Below are 21,551 nucleotides of genomic sequence, written 5' to 3'. Positions count from 1 at the left end.
CCACGTTCTTCCACCTACGCTCAGTGGAGCACGTTATCATGATTTCATACGGGATACTCTACCTGTGCTGCTAGAACATGTGCCTTTACAAGTACGACACAACACGTGGTTCGTGCACGATGGAGCTCCTGCACATTTCAGTCGAAGTGTTCGTACGCTTCTCAACAACAGATTCGGTGACCGACAGATTGGTAGAGGCGGGCCAATTCCGTGGCCTCCACGCTCTCCTGACCTCAACCCTCTTGACTTTCATTTATGGGGGCATTTGAAAGCTCTTGTCTACGCAACCCCGGTACCAAATGTAGAGACTCTTCGTGCTCGTATTGTGGACGGCTGTGATACAATACGCCATTCTCAAGGGCTGCATCAGCGCATCAGGGATCCATGCGATGGAGGGTGGATGCATGTATCCTCGCTAACTGAGGACATTTTGAACATTTCCTGTAACAAAGTGTTTGCAGTCACGCTGGTACGTTCTGTTGCTGTGTGTTTCCATTCCACGATTAATGTGATTTGAAGAGAAGTAATGAAATGAGCTCTAACATGGGAAGTAAGCGTTTCCGGACACATGTCCGCATAACATATTTTCTTTCTTTGTGTGTGAGGAATGTTTCCTGAAAGTTTGGCCGTACCTTTTTGTAACACCCTGTATATTACTGGTTAAGTAGCATGTACAACACGTCAAATTGCCACAATAGATATTTTTTCCACTGTGGAGATGGTCCATGACGAGACCTCCTGGTGAAATGATGCCAGTGCCGCCTAGCGGCTGTGCCACATACTGTCACGTGCTGTGTCTACGTGCAGGAAGTAGTGGAGCAAGACAGATCAGAGTTCAGTATAGTATAGTATAGTATAGTACAGTGCAGTACAGTACACTGAGTTTACTCACGATGCCGGCGCCCAGCCCGCAGCAGGCGGCCACAGCGAGGATGTTGAAGACGGCGCTGCCCACGATCGTGCCGACGCCGATGTCGCCCTCCGTGATGAACGTGCCGATCACGTTCACGAACAGCTCTGGCGCCGATGTCGCCGCCGCCATGAACGTGGCGCCCGCCACGTCGTTCGACATGTTCAGTGCTGCGGACAGACAACAAGTAGGTAGACACACACACGTGGTCCCTGACTATGCGACGAAGGTCGCAGATGAACATTGTACATACATCTTCGTGACTGCAGGTCTGGGGAACTTCAGCCAATCACTTACAGGGTGTTTCAAAAATGACCGGTATATTTGAAACGGTAATAAAAACTAAACGAGCAGCGATAGAAATACACCGTTTGTTGCAATATGCTTGGGACAACAGTACATTTTCAGGCAGACAAACTTTCGAAATTACAGTAGTTACAATTGTCAACAATAGATGGCGCTGCGGTCTGGGAAACTCTATAGTACGATATTTTCCACATATCCACCATGCGTAGCAATAATATGGCGTAGTCTCTGAATGAAATTACCCGAAACCTTTGACAACATGTCTGGCGGAATGGCTTCACATGCAGATGAGATGTACTGCTTCAGCTGTTCAATTGTTTCTGGATTCTGGCGGTACACCTGGTCTCTCAAGTGTCCCCACAGAAAGAAGTCACAGGGGTTCATGTCTGGCGAATAGGGAGGCCAATCCACGCCGCCTCCTGTATGTTTCGGATAGCCCAAAGCAATCACACGATCTTCGAAATATTCATTCAGGAAATTAAAGACGTCGGCCGTGCGATGTGACCGGGCACCGTCTTGCATAAACCACGAGGTGTTCGCAGTGTCGTCTAAGGCAGTTTGTACCGCCACAAATTCACGAAGAATGTCCAGATAGCGTGATGCAGTAATCGTTTCGGATCGGAAAAATGCTCCAATGATTCCTTTGGAAGAAATGGCAGCCCAGACCAGTACTTTTTGAGGATGCAGGGACGATGGGACTGCAACATGGGGCTTTTCGGTTCCCCATATGCGCCAGTTCTGTTTATTGACGAAGCCATCTAGGTAAAAATAAGCTTCGTCAGTAAACCAAATGCTGCCCACATGCATATCGCCGTCATCAATCCTGTGCACTATATCGTTAGCGAATGTCTCTAGTGCAGCAATGGTGGCGGCGCTGAGGGGTTACCGTGTTTGAATTTTGTACGGATAGAGGTGTAAACTCTGGCGCACGAGACGATACGTGGCCGTTGGCGTCATTTGGACCGCAGCTGCAACACGGTGAACGGAAACCCGAGGCCGCTGTCGGATCACCTGCTGCACTAGCTGCGCATTGCCCTCTGTGGTTGCCGTACGCGGTCGCCCTACCTTTCCAGCACGTTCATCCATCACGTTCCCAGCCCGTTGAAATTTTTCAAACAGATCCTTTATTGTATCGCTTTTCGGTCCTTTGGTTACATTAAACCTCCGTTGAAAACTTCGTCTTGTTGCAACAACACTGTGTTCTAGGCGGTGGAATTCCAACACCAGAAAAATCCTCTGTTCTAAGGAATAAACCATGTTGTCTACAGCACACTTGCACGTTGTGAACAGCATACGCTTACAGCAGAAAGACGACATACAGAATGGCGCACCCACAGACTGCGTTGTCTTCTATATCTTTCACATCACTTGCAGCGCCATCTGTTCTTGAAAATTGTAACTACTGTAATTTCGAAAGTTTGTCCGCCTGAAAATGTACTGTTGTCCCAAGCATATTGCAACAAACGGTGTATTTCTATCGCTGCTCGTTTAGTTTTTATTGCCGTTTCAAATATACCGGTCATTTTTGAAACACCCTGTATGTAATAAAGTAAAACACCTAAAGTCGTTCTTATGATGTCATTTATTGTATGGCTGCCAGTTTCGGTGCTTCACTGCACCATATGATGCCAAGAGGGTTAACAATGTCCAGATACACAATGCGCCAGTGGCCAACATCTATAACTGGTTTCTGCAGATTACCTCTAACTGATATATTGTCTCTCCAACGATCAACTATCAACACGTTGTACAGGGCAACCACAATCTTGTCTCAACAACCATCAACTATCAATTAGTTGAAGAGAGTAACCAAAATATTGTCTCTCCAACCAACAACTATCAGCGAGTTGATAGTTGACAGTTGGAGAGACAAAGCTGCAGTTTGGTTAGGTTAGAGGTAATTTGCGAAAACCAGTTATAGATGTTGCCCACTGTGTACAGTTAGCATTAACCCTCTCGGCATCAGCTAATTCCTGAAGATGGTGCACTGAACCATCGAAAATGGTATCTGTATACCAGTTAACGAGCATTGCACTCTCATTGGAATATATGGCCCAAAAGAGTCAGCCTTCAGGAATTGTGAAACGAACCCTATCGTCCAGTACTGCGTGCTACAAAGGGCGCAGTTTCACCACGAGATGGGGAAACTCACAGGCGCCTGTTGTCTATTGAGGCCTACGCGCTGTGGTGTGCGAGTGAGACAGCCGAGAACCTACGTCATAAGGAAACCCAGTAGAAGGTGTATGTGGCCGAGGAGACGTAGCAGTGTTAAATATGGCGGATCTAAGATCGGCCATAAAGGGAAACGTTTATGAAAAGTCTTTAATTCTGTAGTAATGCAGGTCATCAAGCCACAGTAATTTTAATCTGCCACCCCGCATAAATTTTCATGGTGATCCCAATAAAACTTGAATACTGATAATGATAAAGTGAAATTCACAAGTTTAGTAACAAAGACCTGAATGCTAAAATGTGATCAATTCTGTAACTTCATTTGTTTAAAAGATATAGTAAATTTAAATTTTCAGTATTTTCAGTTAAGCATCACATCATCATTTCCTCCACACATAACACATTGAACGATGACAGCATGACACCTTATTGAATCATTGGGTAATAGGATATTTATTATAAAGTTTAGTGCATAATAGTTACTTTTGTTCTGTATTTATTTAACAGAAAGCACAATAGTGGAAGGCTATTGACGTGACATTCAAAGTTAAGAAGGAAATTGTATTGATTTTACGTAAAAAAAATTTAACGTTTATAATGTAATGGATATTATTGTTACTTTATTTATATCTACATCTACATCTACATCCATACTCCGCAAGCCACCTGACGGTGTGTGGCGGAGGGTACCCTGAGTACCTCTATCAGTTCTCCCTTCTATTCCAGTCTCGTATTGTTCGTGGAAAGAAGGATTGTCGGTATGCCTCTGTGTGGGCTCTAATCTCTCTGATTTTATCCTCATGGTCTCTTCGCGAGATATACGTAGGAGGGAGCAATATACTGCTTGACTCCTCGGTGAAGGTACGTTCTCGAAACTTCAACAAAAGCCCGCACCGAGCTACTGAGCGTCTCTCCTACAGAGTCTTCCACTGGAATTTATCTGTCATCTCCGTAACGCTTTAGCGATTACTAAACGATCCTGTAACGAAGCGCGCTGCTCGCCGTTGGATCTTCTCTGTCTCTTCTATCAACCCTATCTGGTACGGATCCCACACTGCTGAGCAGTATTCGAGCAGTGGGCGAACAAGTGTACTGTAACCTACTTCCTTTGTTTTCGGATTGCATTTCCTTAGGATTCCTCCAATGAATCTCAGTCTGGCATCTGCTTTACCGACGATCAACTTTATATGATCATTCCATTTTAAATCACTCCTAATGCGTACTCCCAGATAATTTATGGAATTAACTGCTTCCAGTTGCTGACCTGCTATTTTGTAGCTAAATGATAAGGGATCTATCTTTCTATGTATTCGCAGCACATTACACTTGTCTACATTGAGATTCAATTGCCATTCCCTGCACCGTGCGTCAATTCGCTGCAGATCCTTCTGCATTTCAGTACAATTTTCCATTGTTACAACCTCTCGATACACCACAGCATCATCTGCAAAAATCCTCAGTGAACTTCCGATGTCATCCACAAGGTCATTTATGTATATTGTGAATAGCAACGGTCCTACGACACTCCCCTGCGGCACACCTGAAATCACTCTTACTTCGGAAGACTTCTCTCCATTGAGAATGACACGCTGCGTCCTGTTATCTAGGAACTCTTCAATCCAATCACACAATTGGTCTGATAGTCCGTATGCTCTTACTTTGTTCATTAAACGACTGTGGGGAACTGTATCGAACTCCTTGCGGAAGTCAAGAAACACGGCATCTACCTGTGAACCCGTGTCTATGGCCCTCTGAGTCTCGTGGGCGAATAGCGCGAGCTGGGTTTCACACGAGCTTTTCGAAACCCGTGCTGATTCCTACAGAGTAGATTTCTAGTCTCCAGAAAAGTCATTATACTCGAACATAATACGTGTTCCAAAATTCTACAACTGATCGACGTTAGAGATATAGGTCTATAGTTCTCCACATCTGTTCGACGTCCCTTCTTGAAAACGGGGATGACCTGTGCCCTTTTCCAATCCTTTGGAACGCTACGCTCTTCTAGAGACCTACGGTACAGCGCTGCAAGAATGGGGGGCAAGTTCCTTCGCGTACTCTGTGTGAAATCGAACTGGTATCCCATCAGGTCCAGCGGCCTTTCCTCTTTTGAGCGATTTTAATTGTTTCTCTATCCCTCTGTCGTCTATTTCGATATTTACCATTTTGTCATCTGTGCGACAATCTAGAGAAGGAACTACAGTGCAGTCTTACTCTGTGAAACAGCTTTGGAAAAAATTTAGTATTTCGGCCTTTAGTCTGTCATCCTCTGTTTCAGTACCATTTTGGTCACAGAGTGTCTGGACATTTTGTTTTGATCCATCTGTCGCTTTGACATAAGACCAAAATTTCTTAGGGTTTTCTGCCAAGTCAGTACATAGAACTTTACTTTCGAATTCATTGAACGCCTCTCGTATAGCCCTCCTCACACTACATTTCGCTTCGCGTAATTTTTGTTTGTCTGCAAGGCTTTGGCTATGTTTATGTTTGCTGTGAAGTTCCCTTTGCTTCCGCAGCAGTTTCCTAACTCGGTTGTTTTACCTCGGTTGCTCTTTTCCATCTCTTACGATCTTGCTTGGCACATACTCATCTAACGCATAATGTACGATGGTTTTGAACTTTGTCCACTGATCCTCAACACTATCTGTACTTGAGACAAAACTTTTGTGTTGAGCCAACAGGTACTCTGAAATCTGCTTTTTGTCACTTTTTCTAAACAGAAAAATCTTCCTACCCGTTTTAATATTCCTATTTACGGCTGAAATCATCGATGAAGTAACCGCTTTATGATCGCTGATTCCCTGTTCTGCGTTAACTTTTTCAAATAGTTCGGGTCTGTTTGTCACCAGGTGGTCTAATATGTTATCGCCACGAGTCGGTTCTCTGTTTAAGTGCTCAAGGTAGTTTTCAGATAAAGCACTTTAAAAAATTTCACTGGATTCTTTGTCCCTGCCACCCGTTATGAACGTTTGAGCCTCCCAGTCTATATCCGGCAAATTAAAATCTACAGCCAGAACTATAACATGGTGGGGAAATTTACTCGAAATATTTTCCAAATTATCCTTCAGGTGCTCAGCCACAACAGCTGCTGGGCCAGGGGGCCTATAGAGACATCCAATTACCATGTCTGAGCCTGCTTTAACCGTGACCTTCACCCAAATCATTTCACATTTCGAATCTCCGTCAATTTCCTTCGATACTATTGCACTTCTTATCGCTATAAACACGCCTCCCCCTTCACTGTCCAGCCTGTCTCTGCGGTATACATTCCAATCTGAGTTTAGGATTTCATTACTGTTTACGTCTGGTTTCAGCCAACTTTCAGTCCCTGGTACTATATGGGCGCTGTGACGGTTTATTAATGAGAGCAGTTCTGGGACCTTTCTATATACGCTCCTGCAGTTTACTATTAGCACATTAATATTGTTATTCCCTGTTACATTTTGCCTACTCCTACCTTGCAGCGTCTCAGGAGGCGTCTTGTCGGGCCTAGGGAGGGAATTCTCTAACCTAAAAAAACCCCATGTGCACTCCACACGTACTCCGCTACCCTTGTAGCCGCTTCCTGCGTGTAGTGCACGCCTGACCTATTCAGGGGGACCCTACATTTCTCCACCCGATAGCGGAGGTCGAGAAATTTGCACCCCAGACCTCCGCAGAATCGTCAGAGCCTCTGGTTTAAGCCTTCCACTCGGCTCCAAACCAGAGGACCGCGATCGGTTCTGGGAACGATACTACAAATAGTTAGCTCTGATTCCACCCCACGAGCGAGGCTTTCCGCCTTTACCAACTCCGCCAACCGCCTGTACGAACTGAGGACGACCTCTGAACCCAGACGGCAGGAGTCATTGGTGCCGACATGAGCAGCAATTTGCAGTCGGGTGCACCCAGTGCTCTCTATCGCCGCCGGCAGGGTCTCCTTCACATCTCGGGTGAGACCCCCCGGCAAGCAGACAGAGTGAACACTGGCCTTCTTCCCCGACCTTCCCGCTATTTCCCTAAACGTGAAAGTGGTCGAGCTTTGATTATTTAAATATGTTAAAATGTAAAGTAATGTAGAATAAGCTGCAGCCAATCAGATGGACGGGCTCAGGAAACGGAAGTGCCCTAGTCAGTTGAGCGAAGATGTTCGGCGCGCTGGAAAACGTGGCCGGGGATAGGCAGATGGCAGTTCTGATCCAGACACCACAGAGGGCAGTTAGACTGGAGACACCAACCGGTACAGTTCGGACTGAGACGCGAAAGCGGACAGTCTGTCTTTAGGCAGCTAGGAACTGAAACGACTTAGAAAATTTCGCTTTGTGTGGTATCGCGAGACTTAAGTCTCTGAGCGGTGAGCAGACGCGCGCATGGTGTGAACTCTTAACTTTTTGTGTAAATGGCGAGTTGGAGTATTCGACTTCTGTTTCGCGGTGAGACTGTGAACGATCGAACTGTGTCAAATGGACATGCGCTCGAGCGTAATAGTAACTCTAAATACGACCACTTTCGCTATTAGCTTGCTTTCTAAACAAACATTATTTTAACCTTATCGCAACTGTGCGGTCTACATCATTTATGGGTTGTTAATTTAGTACCCGACATTACTGTAACTGTTATTATATGTTATGTTAACTTTGTATTTCACAAACTTGCGATCAGCCAGACAATTTAACCAAAGTGTCTAATTTCGGACATGCGACACGTGCGGTTCAACCCCTAGACGAGTTTGAGCCAAGAGATTTCGAGGAAGAGGAACCGCATGTGAGCCCGAACATCTTCAGAATTTTAGCTTGCACGTACAATAAATGACATCATAAGGACGGCTGTATGTGTTTCATTTTCTTAGATTAAGTCGGGTGATGCTGAGGGAATTAGATTAGGAAATGAGACACTTAAAGTAGTAAAGGAGTTTTGCTATTTAGGGAGTAAAATAACTGATGATGGTCGAAGTAGAGAGGATAGAAAATGTAGACTGGCAATGGCAAGGAAAGCGTTTCTGAAGAAGAGAAATTTGTTAACATCGAGTACAGATTTGTCAGGAAGTCGTTTCTGAAAGTATTTGTATGGAGTGTAGCCATGTATGGAAGTGAAACATGGACGATAAATAGTTTGGACAAGAAGAGAATAGAAGCTTTCGAAATGTGGTGCTACAGAAGAATGCTGAAGATAAGGTGGGTAGATCACGTAACTAATGAGGAGGTACTGAATAGGATTGGGGAGAAGAGAAGTTTGTGGCACAACTTGACTAGAAGAAGGGATCGGTTGGTAGGACATGTTTTGAGGCATCAAGGGATCACAAATTTATCATTGGAGGGCAGCGTGGAGGGTAAAAATCGTAGAGGGAGACCAAGAGATGAATACACTAAGCAGATTCAGAAGGATGTAGGTTGCAGTAGGTACTGGGAGATGAAGAAGCTTGCACAGGATAGAGTAGCATGGAGAGCTGCATCAAACCAGTCTCAGGACTGAAGACCACAACAACAACAGATTGTAGGTACTTACACATGGTTAGTCAAGTATGACATAAAACCCATTTTACTTCGTGAACGGGTCCAGATATCGAAATGAGGTTTTTGGCAACTGATAGTACACTAAGGAGCACATACTTTGTTATGTAATACAGAATCTTGACTCTTGCTGCGATCGAGATGTTGAAGGGAGCATGATTTTTTAAATACAAGGATATAGTTTTGTTAATGGCGTCCAAAATCGCTTGAAAAGACGTGTACAGTAATATAATGTTTGGTAATTTTGAGGTTGAAGGTCTTCACAAAACTACCCGAGAAATATCCGGAAGTTGAAGAGCAAGTCGATCGAAATCGTGTACTCCGTTCTAAACACCCTTATGTGGGGGCTATGTCGTTGTATCTACTTGTCCGCATTGAAGAACTAGCAGCAACTATTTGAATTTTCTCATTATGAGAGTATTGAATAGCGATCTGTTTTAATTGTTAAAATCCATTTAAAAGCCAACATCACACAAAATATTTTTTATTCACGACAAATGGTTTTAACAGTCTTAGGCATCATCTACAGGTCTCAAGAAAAAATTTTTTTGAAGTAAAACTTGTTCATTTTACGCTTAACCTCATGCACAAGATGTCAAGTGGATAAAACTCAGCACATTATAAATGTTTGCCACTGCTAAAATATTCCATAAGGGCATGTTCCTATACATATTGCTCACAGATGCTTGTTAGAAGATGCAAATATGGCATACCATAGCTCATCTGTTTACATATGCTGGTCACATACTAAACACAGTGAATCCACTTTAAATGGCATATAAAGTACAATGCCATTTAAAGTGGATTCACATTGTAGCAAGTACTGACCCAATTTAGAAATTTAAAATTCTGTTATAATCTACTCATAAAGAAGTATGAGGGTTATTCAGAAAGTAAGGAACGATCAGTCGTGAAATGGAAAACACTGTTCACCCGTCGATCCCGTCATGTCGCTCTATTCAGTTGTGAGCTCACAGTGAGAACACAGAGATGGCTATAAATTAGCGTCTCCCGCCTAGTATGAGGTCCTGGCGAGAGATTTCGCCTGAAGCTATGCAATCCGCATAACATAACTGTCGTGCGTTTCGTTCTACACGACAATTCTCGGCCGGACTCTGCAGGGGCAATGGAGATGCTCCTGCAGCGTTTTCGATGGGAAGTGTTTGATCACCCACAGTACAGCCCGTGATTGGCTACCCCTGAGGTTCATCTCTGCTCAAATGAACCGCTGGCTATGAAGATAATATTTTGACACAGACAACGAGCTGCAGTCCAGAGTAGAAAATTGTGGAAAATAACTGGCGGCTGTCTTCTACAACAAGGGAATTGTTCAAATGTGTGTGAAATCTTATGGGACTTAACTGCTAAGGTCATCAGTCCCTAAGCTTACACACTACTTAACCTAAATTATCCTAAGGACAAACACACACACCCATGCCCGAGGGAAGACTCGAACCTCCGCCGGGACCGAGGGAATTGAAAAGTTTGTACAACGCTACGACAGATGTCTAAATCTGAGCGGCGACTGCGTAGAGAAGTAGCTGGAAGCTGTAGCTAACTGTTGCAAATAAAACAGTTTTCATTTTCACTGTGGTTTCCATTTCGCTACCTATCGTTCCTTACTTTCTGAATAGCCCTCATATAATCTTATGTTAAATGTTAAACACAGTAAGTAAATACTACAGTCAGAAGTTTAGGCAGTTTAACTCATTGCATGCGAATTACCCTGATTATATTCGTGTGGTATTTGAGAATCAGAGGACTTGGAAACCTCCAACTAACTTTAAATATACAGTGAGCTCAGAGGTGAAATGGGATAGGAATATGCACATATACACATGCCGGTAGTGATGCGTACACAAGGTATAAGAGGGCAGCGCATTCGTGGAGCTGCCATTTGTAGTCGGGTGCCGAATGTCACACTCCATGGGAACGCGAATACTGGCTTCAGGTGAGGATATGACAGCTTTGTTACACCCTTCCCAGTCCAATCAGCGCACGCATCCAGACCAGAGGCGCTTCAACGTGTTACATATTAAGTGGGCATGTACTACCGAGTTCTTTGTAAATTTAACTCGATTTTTTAATCACTGAAATGAGGCCTCGTATCCTCGCAAACAGTGAAGTTCCACTGCGTTTCGTCCAACCCGTCTGTGTGCTTCACTTTATTATGCAGGCAGTGATTTGCTTGTAAATCAACTCCTGTCAGTAGTCATACAATGAAGTGGTCAAAGTGTTCTTCTGACGAAACGCAGGAATTCTCATGCAAAATATGGACTGAATAAATCCTAATATTTCACGAAAATCAAGACTAAAAATTTTTAGAACAGGTGGAAGAAGATGGTATTTAGGACTATTCTAAGTACATGTGCACATCATTTCCAAAGATGTCACTAAGCTAATATGAAGTTAGCAGCAACACACTGTAGCCCGATCTACTCCCTCTCCTCAGAATTCAGTGCAGAGAATACATACCATATTTCTTATAAATCAAATTAGTGTATGTTGGGCATATCAGGACTGATAGCTAAATAACATCCAGAATAAGATTTTCACTGTGCAGCGGAGTGTGCGCTGATATGAAACTTCCTGGCAGATTAAAACTGTGTGCCGGACCGAGACTCGAACTCGGGACCTTTGCCTTTCGCGGGCAAGTGTTCTACCAACTGAGCTACCCAAGCACGACTCACGCCCGGTACTCACAGCTTTTAATCTGCCAGGAAGTTTCATATCAGCGCACACTCCGCTGCAGAGTGAAAATCTCATTCTGGAAACATCCCCCAGGCTGTGGCTAAGCCATGTCTCCGCAATATCCTTTCTTTCAGGAGTGCTAGTTCTGCAAGGTTCGCAGGAGAGCTTCTGTAAAGTTTGGAAGGTAGGAGACGAGGTACCGGCAGAAGTAAAGCTGTGAGTACCGGGCGTGAGTCGTGCTTTGGTAGCTCAGTTGGTAGAACACTTGCCCGCGAAAGGCAAAGGTCCAGAGTTCGAGTCTCGGTCGGGCACACAGTTTTAATCTGCCAGGAAGTTTCATAGCTAAATAACATGATTATAAACCTACTTTATCTATTGGATTCAAGGGCAACGGCTGACAGGTAGTCAGCTTTATGTGTATGTTCCGACTAGCACAAGACTGATATATCGCACGAAACAACAGATGGGATGAAAATTCCACACAGGCTCAACAAATGTGTTTCGATGAGGATTAGCTTCGAAATATATTCCTTAATGCGTGTGCTAACTTACAGCTATAATATACACATAAAGAAAAAGGAAAACTAAAGGAGTGTGTAGCTGTTGATCATGGAGATTGCTGAAACACACTGCAGAAAAATAAAACAAAAGTACACGCTTGAAGAGGTTTCCAGTTCACTTAAGACTCATTGCTGCAACAGTTCATATGGAGTATATGAAATGATTACATTTAAGGATCAATAGAACAAGCATTTATGATGTAACAGGTATCGATCTGTGCTACCCATCTTAGCACGGACATCGCATTGGTGGAAGTGTCATTTGTACTCGGGTGTTTAAGATGCATGGGACATTCCGTTTTGGAAATCGTTAGGAACTTCAGTATCCCGAGATCTTAAGCGCCAAGTGTGTGCGACAAATACCAAATTTCGGGCGTTACCTGCCACCACGGACAATGCAGTGACCTACGGCCTTCAGTTAACGACCGAGAGCAGCGGCGTTTCTGTAGAGTTGTCGAAACCACATTGTGCAAGCTGGTGGTGGGTCCATAATGGTGTGGGCTGTGTGGAGTGAACTGGGTCCTCTGTTCCAACTGAACCGATCACTGAGCGGAAATGGTTATGTTCGCCTGCTTGGATTCCATCTGCAGCCGTTCATAGACTCCATATTCTCAAACAACGATGTTATGTCACTGAGCCACAGCTGTTCGTGATTAGTTTCAACAACGTTCTGGAGGATTCGAGAGAATCTCTTGGCCACCCAGATCGCCAGATGTGACTCTCGTCGAACATTTATGAGGCATATTGGAGATGCCAGTTCGTGCCCAAAATCCTGCACAGTCAAACTTTCCCAATTATGGACGGCTATTGTTGTGTCTTGCAGTCGGCAGGAGAGAATGAACAGTCAAGTCTGAACACACTTTATTGTACTTTAAAATCAACAGATTCATCTTGATGGGCACAAGCTAATGTCATATTGCAGTAGAACAAGTAAGAAGAAATTGTGAACGGCTATGTCTCCAAAAATTGGAGCTGATCCCCACCCTTCCAGGTTAATGAATATAGTGTTGAACAGATCTTTCAATGCTGTGCCAAAGTGGTGCTCATGAAACACACAAGCTTGTAGTGGTGACAGTTTATGAGCCTCCATAAAGAAGAACCGTAAGTAGCTGGTGCCAGTTTAGTAAGGTTGTGAAGTTAACTGGTGAATCCTGATTGTCTTTGTTTCTGCTTCGTCCCCATGTGTTCCTGAAGGCTGGACCATTCATTAGACACATTACAGGTGACAAGGTAATGCATAATTCCCAGCTCTGGGTCAAAGTAGAGGGTTTGCACATACCCACTGACACAGGCCAGGCCCAGAGAGTGGTGACTACCTAAGCTGTTACCTTCCCAAATGCCAATTGGTCCCTCTGTCAGGAGTTCAGGATGTGTGACCTCAGGTGCGAACAGTCATTTATGGTGGGTGAATCCCCCTCTGAGGGGGGCCCCCATTTGGAAGGAGCATGCCATTGGAGATGTTGGCAATCATGGGGGATTTTCTTTTTTTTTTTTCTTTTTTTGCAGTGACTCAATCACCATCTTAGTGTGTGTCTACCAAATGTAAACAGAATGAGGCTAAAGATTTGAAGGCCTTCGCAGCTGCAAATCAGTTCCTCATGGTACCACGTACTGGAGGGGTCGGTCCTTTGCTACAATTAATGCGTGCATTAATCTGAAAGGCGTTGTTGCAGTTGCAGGTTCTGTCAAGAAGGCGTTTTAAACGCAATAAAAACAAGAAAACCTCACAATTCTTGTGGTAGCAAAACCAGATAAGAATACAATGAAAGTAAATAATGACTAAAATCTACTCTACCAATTACAAGATGCAACGTGCTACTGAATCCTACGGCGAGTGTATACTACGCTACAGCTGACGGAAGTACATCTGCATCCACATGTATACTCTGCAAATCACATTGAAGGGCCTGGCAGAGGGTTCATCGAACCACCTTCACAATTCTCTATTATTCCAATCTCATATAGCGCGCAGAAAGAATGAACACCTATATGTTTCTGTACGAGCTCTGATTTCCCTTATTTTATCGTGGTGATCGTCCCTCCCTATGTAGTTCGGTGTCAAAAGAATATTTTCGGATTCGGATCAGAAAGGTGGTGATTGGAATTTCGTGAAAAGATTCCGTCGCAACGAAAAACGCATTTCTTTTAATGATTTCCAGCCCAAATCCTGTATCATTTCTGCGACACTCTCTCCCATATTTCACGATAATACAAAACGTGCTGCCTTTCTTTGAACTTTTTCGATGTACTCCGTCAGACCTATCTGGTAAGGATCCCACACTGTGAAGCAGTATTCTAAAAGTGGACGGAGAAGTGTAGTGTAGGCAGTCTCCTTAGTCGGTCTGTTACATTTTCTAACTGTCCTGCCAATAAAACGCAGTCTTTGGTTAGCCTTCCCCACAACATTTTCTATGTCTTCCTTCCAGTTTAAATTGTTCGTAATTGTAATACCTAGATATATAGTTGATTTTACAGCTTTTAGATTAGACTGATTTATCGTGTAACCGAAGTTTAACGAATTCCTTTTAGCACTCATGTGGATGACCTCACACTTTTCGTTATTTAGGGTCAACTGGCAATTCTCACACGATTCAGATACCTTTCCAAATTCGTTTTGCACTTTGTTGTGATCATCTGATGACTTTATTAGTCGATAAACGACAGCGTCATCTGCAAACAACCTAAAACGGCTGCTCAGATTGTCTCCCAAATCGTTTATATAGATAAGGAGCAGCAAAGGGCCTATAACACTACCTTGGCGAAAGCCAGAAATCGCTTCTGTTTTACTCCATGAGTTTCCGTCAATTACTACGAATTGTGACCTCTCTGATAGGAAATCACAAATTCAGTCACATATCTGAGACGATATTCCATAAGCACGCAATTTCACTAAGAGCCGCTTATGTGGTACAGTGTCAAAAGCCTTCAGGAAATCCAGAAATACGGAATCGATCTGAAATCCCTTGTCAATAGCACTCAACACTTCATGTGAATAAAGGGTTGGTTGTGTTTCACAGGAACAGTACTCGCCAGAGCTGTTCTAGTGGTATGTAAACACTGTCGGTCCGGGTGTGCTTATAACGCCGAGTTGGCAGAGTGCTACACGAGTCACAAGAGTTCCAATAGTGGAAACATTGTCACATGTCTTCTGACGAAGTAGTTCCGCGTTTATTCAGAAAACCTGTTATTGTTTACATCCACTGGCGATGTTTCGATCTGAGCTCTTGAACGGAGGTCGGCAGCCCATCTTGCTTGTCTGTTGTGCGGGCCCTCTAACTGGTAAGGGGCCTCTACGACAGCTATAGATGCAGCATGGCTCGGTATTTCTGCAGGGGACTTCGAACGATTTGTTCAGTCCATGCCACTTCGCTGGGCCATAGGAGGTCCAGCATGATACTAAGACGTATCCCATCGCATCTGTCGCCTCAGTGTAATTTCAAATCTTATCTAAACCTTTCCTGGATTGCATGCTTAAAGCAAAATGTGTATCGCATTAACTGATTTGTAATCACATGTTTGAAACTGTTTTATAGATGACAATTTAATTTCTTAACGAATCTGAGGTTTAGCATTACTCATTAAATGGAGACATGCTTCTGATATGTGTGTAACATTGTGTAATGCTTGTGGAGGCTACTCATCAGTTTCAACCTCATGGTCATTCCCAAGTATTCGCATATAAGTGGCCATGTCTACTACTTCTAAATCATACACGAATTCAAAAAAATAAAGTAGTATGAAGAATTCAGAATCATGTTCCAAACCTATGTTGTGGAACCTTGGCACACCGATAAGTACTGTTGAACATTAATTGTGCAACTTAGACATCAGTGGAATAGAAAAGCAACTGGAATCACTCAACAGAGGAAAGTCCACTGGACCTGATGGGATACCAATTCGATTCTACACAGAGTACGCGAAAGAACTTGCCCCCCTTCTAACAGCCGTGTACCGCAAGTCTCTAGAGGAACGGAAGGTTCCAAATGATTGGAAAAGAGCACAGGTAGTCCCAGTCCAAGAAGGGTCATCGAGCAGATGCGCAAAACTATAGACCTATATCTCTGACGTTGATCTGTTGTAGAATTTTAGAGCATGTTTTTTGCTCGAGTATCATATCGTTTTTGGAAACCCAGAATCTACTATGTAGGAATCAACATGGATTCCGGAAACAGCGATCGTGTGAGACCCAACTCGCTTTATTTGTTCACGAGACACAGAAAATATTAGATACAGGCTCCCAGGTAGATGCTATTTTTCTTGACTTCCGGAAGGCGCTCGATACAGTTCCGCACTGTCACCTGATAAACAAAGTAAGAGCCTACGGAATATCAGACTAGTTGTATGGCTGGATTGAAGAGTTTCTAGCAAACAGAACACAGCATGTTGTTATCAATGGAGAGACGTCTACAGACGTTAAAGTAACCTCTGGCGTGCCACAGGGGAGTGTTATGGGACCATTGCTTTTCACAATATATATAAATGACCTAGTAGATAGTGTCGGAAGTTCCGTGCGGCTTTTCGCGGAGGATGCTGTAGTATACAGAGAAGTTGCAGCATTAGAAAATTGTAGTGAAATGCAGGAAGATCTGCAGCGGATAGGCACTTGGTGGAGGGAGTGGCAACTGACCCTTAACATAGACAAATGTAATGTATTGCGAATACATAGAAAGAAGGATCCTTTATTGTACGATTATATGATAGCGGAACAAACACTGGTAGCAGTTACTTCTGTAAAGTATCTGGGAGTATGCGTGCGGAGCGATTTGAAGTGGAATGATCATATAAAATTAATTGTTGGTAAGGCGGGTACCAGGTTGAGGTTCATTGGGAGAGTGCTTGGAAAATGTGGTCCATCAACAAAGGATGTGGCTTACAAAACACTCGTTCGACCTACACTTGTGTATTGCTCATCAGTGTGGGATCCGTACCAGGTCGGGTTGACGGAGGAGATAGAGAAGATCCAAAGAAGAGCGGCGCGTTTCGTCACAGGGTTACTTGGTAAGCGTGACAGCGTTACGGAGATGTTTAACAAACTCGAGTGGCAGACTCTGCAAGAGAGGCGCTCTGCATCGCGGTGTAGCTTGCTGTCCACGTTGCGAGAGGGTACGTTTCTGGATGAGGTTTCGAATATACTGCTTCCCGCTACTTATACCTCCCGAGGAGATCACGAATGTAAAATTAGAGAGATTCGAGCGCGCACGGAGGCTTTCCGGCAGTCGTTCTTCCCGCGAACCATACGCGACTGGAACAGGAAAGGGAGGTAATGACAGTGGCACATAAAGTGCCCTCCGCCACACACCGTTGGGTGGCTTGCGGAGTATAAATGTAGATGTAGATGTAGATGTACACCATGGTTCAACAAAGCTAATTGAAACATGCATCGAAATTCTTTCCTACGTTTTATTTTTTGACTTCATGTCTAGGGTTCTCGTATTATTTTTAAACATATTCGTGATATTTTCAAAACAACACACAAAAAAATAAGGAAAAATGAGAAAAAACCAGAACATGAAAGATTTACCCTGAATATAGGCATCATAACTATTTTTGCATAATACCACTGATTATATAACAGTAATTCATATCCAGTATGGATGTCAATATAAATTAAAATTTCCCACATTTTGCATTGAAGATTATGGTAAAGACTAACGGTTACTTGAGTAGTACTCTTCAGGGTTGCATATTTGCTCTAGAAGTTTATTTTCATTAAGTACCAAGTTGCAGAATCCCATATGAGGGTGGCTAACAAATGTAGTAATTATCATTCTCAGAGCTTTTACTGTTTCTAACTTGAGTCTGTCCTTTTTTTTCGTCTAAGCAAAAATCTTTAACTAGTGAAACACTAGTTTGATACATGCATTAGAACCTGGAACAGCTAGTCAAAATTCAGCGAAGCTTCACCAATAAGTAGTAATCAATTTTTGATCCTTAAGAATCCACTTGAAACACAGCTTTCTGTTTATGAGTTACTATGTTGCTGCATCCTCTGTGTCCAATACTGAATTTCGCACCCACAAACTGTACGTTCAGCATTCTCATCGTGTACTTTAACAAAGGGTAATTTTTGCAGTGTGCTGCTGTTCCATTTGACTTACGTTATCCCATGGTTCACAAAGATAATGTTATGAAAAAAATTGTCAAAGTCATTCCCTGAAGAATCGGTAACGTTAAAATACTGTGCAACAGTAGAACACTCCCAAGTCAGAGCACGTGCAATTGCATACAAGATCGTAGTTCCATTGAGTATTCAAAACTATATCGAACTTGAAAATCACTACAGTTTTAAGCCAAACTGACTGTTAATCGACCGTCATTGCTTCAAAAATCTTGTTGGAGTCTTCAGTCCAAAGGCTGATTTGATGCAACTCTCCTGTGGCAGCCTTTTCATCACCCAAAAACTACTCCAACCTACATGATTCTGAATCTGCTTGGTGTATTCATCTCTTGGTCTCCCTCTACGATTTTTACCCTCCACGCTGCCCTCCAATACTAAATTGGTGATCCCTTGATGTCTCAGAATGAGTCCCATCAATCAATCCCTTCTTTTGGTCAAGTTGTGCTACAAATTTCTTTTCTCCTCAGTTCTATTCAGTAACTCCTCATTAGTTGCCTGAGATACCCATCTGAGCTTCTGCATTCATCTGTAACACCACATTTCAAAAGCTTCTATTCTCTTCTTGTCTAAACTGTTTCTTGTCCATGTTTCACATACATCTTTCAGAAAATATTTCTTGACACTTAACATGCTAACATGCTAACAATTCTGTCTTCTTCAGGAACACTTTTCTTGCCATTGCCTGTCTTCTATCCTCTCTACTTCGTCCAAACTCAGTTATTTTGGTGTCCAAATCTACTCATCTACTACTTTAAGCGTTCGTTTCCTAATCTAATTCCGTCAATGGCACCTGATTTAATTCGACTGCATTCCATTACCCTCGTTTTGCTCTTGTCGACGTTCATCTTATTTCCTTCTTTCAAAACACTGTCTATTTCATTCAACTGCTCTTCCAAATCTTTTGCTGTCTCTGACAGAATTACAAACTCACCAGCAAACATCAGAGTTAATTACTTCTTCTCCTTGCACTTCCATTCCTTCTCCAAATTTTTCTTTACTTTCCTGCAGTGCTTGCTCAATATACAGATTGAGTAACAAGGGGATAGGCTACAACCCTGTCTCATTTTGCTGTCAGCCACCAATTCCCTTTCGTGCCCTCGACTCTTACAACTGCTATCTGGTTTCTGTATAAGTTGTAAATAGCCTTTCACGCACTATATTTTACCGCTGCTACCTTCAGAATATCAAGGAGAGTGTTCCAGTCAACATCGTCAAAAGCTTTCTCTAAGTCTACAAACGCTATAAAACTAGGTTTGCCTTCCCTTAACCTATATTTTAAGAAAAGTCGTAGAGTCAGAATATGAAAAGGTTTTTCATAATCCGCTTGCAGTTACAAACTTTGTTGTCATTTAGACTATTTAGTAAAGCAACTCATTTCGAGGTATAAACCATAACTTGAGGCTATGATGGCAATACCAAAACATTTAACAAAACTACCCACTGTAATCAAAGTTGATGTGTAGATTCTTTCCATGTGCTTTGATGTGTTGATTCTTTCCATGTATTGTGGTCATCCTGTTGAAAAATAGAAGGATAACCTTATATGAGGGAAAATTCATGTGATATATAGGTGTGCTGTTCATGTACTTTTTTTTAGTCTTTAATAAAACAATCTTAAATAATCACTCGCTTGAGTAATTATTTAAAATTTTTTTGTGCAAATAGGAGACCAGCATACCAAGTGAATACTCCCTCATAAAATATTATCCTTCCCTTTGTCCACAGGATGTGCCCAGCACGTGGCAAGACTTAGCACAATAACATTAATATATGTGTGTAATTTTGTTAAACACTTGCCATCGTACACACATTATGAGTTTATACCTTCAAACATGTTACCGCATTAAACAATATGAATCCCAACAAATTTTAACTCTAGTAGCACTCTCTGTAAAACCTTTTGAATACTGTTTAATTTTTACGTATGAGTAATCGTAATGCGATCATTCCAAACCTCCAGGCTGACTAAGCTGTGAATCTTTAGAAAAAAAAAAGTCACGCTACATAAGACGAAAATCCAGGACATTCCAGTTTCCACAAAGACGGTTGCGGACATCGGCACATTGTGTTAAAAATCAGGACTGTCCCGAATATATCGGGACAAAAGGGAAGTGAGTTAATGTGTAGTCTAGAAACAGCAGGCGTGTGACGAATTACATGGAAATGTTTGGTACCAGAACTGAGGTTCAGACTGGCTAACAGAAAGTTACAGCCTGAGGGGAAACATATCTTCATTTAGTCAGTCTTTCATTGCACCTACAGAACCCACTTCTATTACACCTAGTTCAAAACTTGGTGTAATACGCAAAGTGCCTCTGTAGACCATCAAACAATTGGTCACATATCGCATCTTTGTCAAATTATTTGGCAATATGCCGCTTTGTTTCATCTGTCTGTTAAACAAAGACAAAGTTTCAAATGTTTGAGAGATATTTTGACCGCCAGACAACTTGACAACCACGTTTGATACTTGTGTTTGTCAAACAACAGCCAGTTGTTTCTCAGTTTTCAAAGACGATTGACCGTATGAATGATGCTCCGGCATGCTTTTTGAATAAAAAAGAATTTTTATAACAGTTTATTTCTTTATATCGTAGTTTATTTCTTTATATCTTTAGTTCCCACAGATCTGGAAACTAAGATCAATTGACCACATCCAAAAAACATTGGAAAATGCAAAGAGAAAATGAAATTTATGCGATAAGCACGACATACAAGTGGGAGTGTAACAAAATAAAATCTGTAGACGATCAAACAATTGGTCACATATTGCATCTTTGTCAAATTATTTGGCAATATGCCGTTTTGTTTCATCTGTCTGTCAAACAAAGACAAAGTTTCAAATGTTTGAGAGATATTTTGACCGCCAGCCAACTTGACAACCACGTTTGATGCTTGTGTTTGTCAAACAACAGCCAGTTGCTTCTCAGTTTTCAAAGACGATTGACCGTATGAATGATCCTCCGGCATGCAGTTTGAATAAAAAAGAATTTTTATAACAGCTTATTTCTTTATATCGCAGTTTATTTCTCTATATCTTTAGTTCCCACAGATCTGGAAACTAAAATCAATTGACCACATCCACATCCAAAAACATTGGAAAATGCAAAGAGAAAATGAAATTTGTACGGTAACCACGACATACATGTGAGAGTGTAACAAAATAAAATCTGTAGACGATCAAACAATTGGTCACATATCGCATCTTTGTCAAATTATTTGGCAATAAGCCGCTTTGTTTCATCTGTCTGTTAAACAAAGACAAAGTTTCAAATGTTTAAGAGATATTTTGACCGCCAGCCAACTTG

At 42.5% G+C, this 21,551-nt stretch overlaps 1 protein-coding gene across 1 annotated transcript in view; it reads right to left on the bottom strand.

Moving 5' to 3' along the window:
- LOC126426921 (sodium/potassium/calcium exchanger 3) overlaps positions 1-21,551 on the bottom strand; it is a 223,040-nt gene that overhangs the window by 87,998 nt on the left and 113,491 nt on the right. Inside the window, exon 3 of the mRNA XM_050089024.1 lies at positions 893-1,080. Within this exon, the coding sequence (XP_049944981.1) occupies positions 893-1,080 (188 nt within the window). The remainder of the gene's footprint in view (positions 1-892; positions 1,081-21,551) is intronic.

Source organism: Schistocerca serialis, chromosome 11, assembly GCF_023864345.2.
Source record: "Schistocerca serialis cubense isolate TAMUIC-IGC-003099 chromosome 11, iqSchSeri2.2, whole genome shotgun sequence".
In the NCBI taxonomy this organism is placed as follows: Eukaryota; Metazoa; Arthropoda; class Insecta; order Orthoptera; family Acrididae; genus Schistocerca; species Schistocerca serialis.
This window is presented reverse-complemented; position numbering and strand designations above follow the sequence as displayed.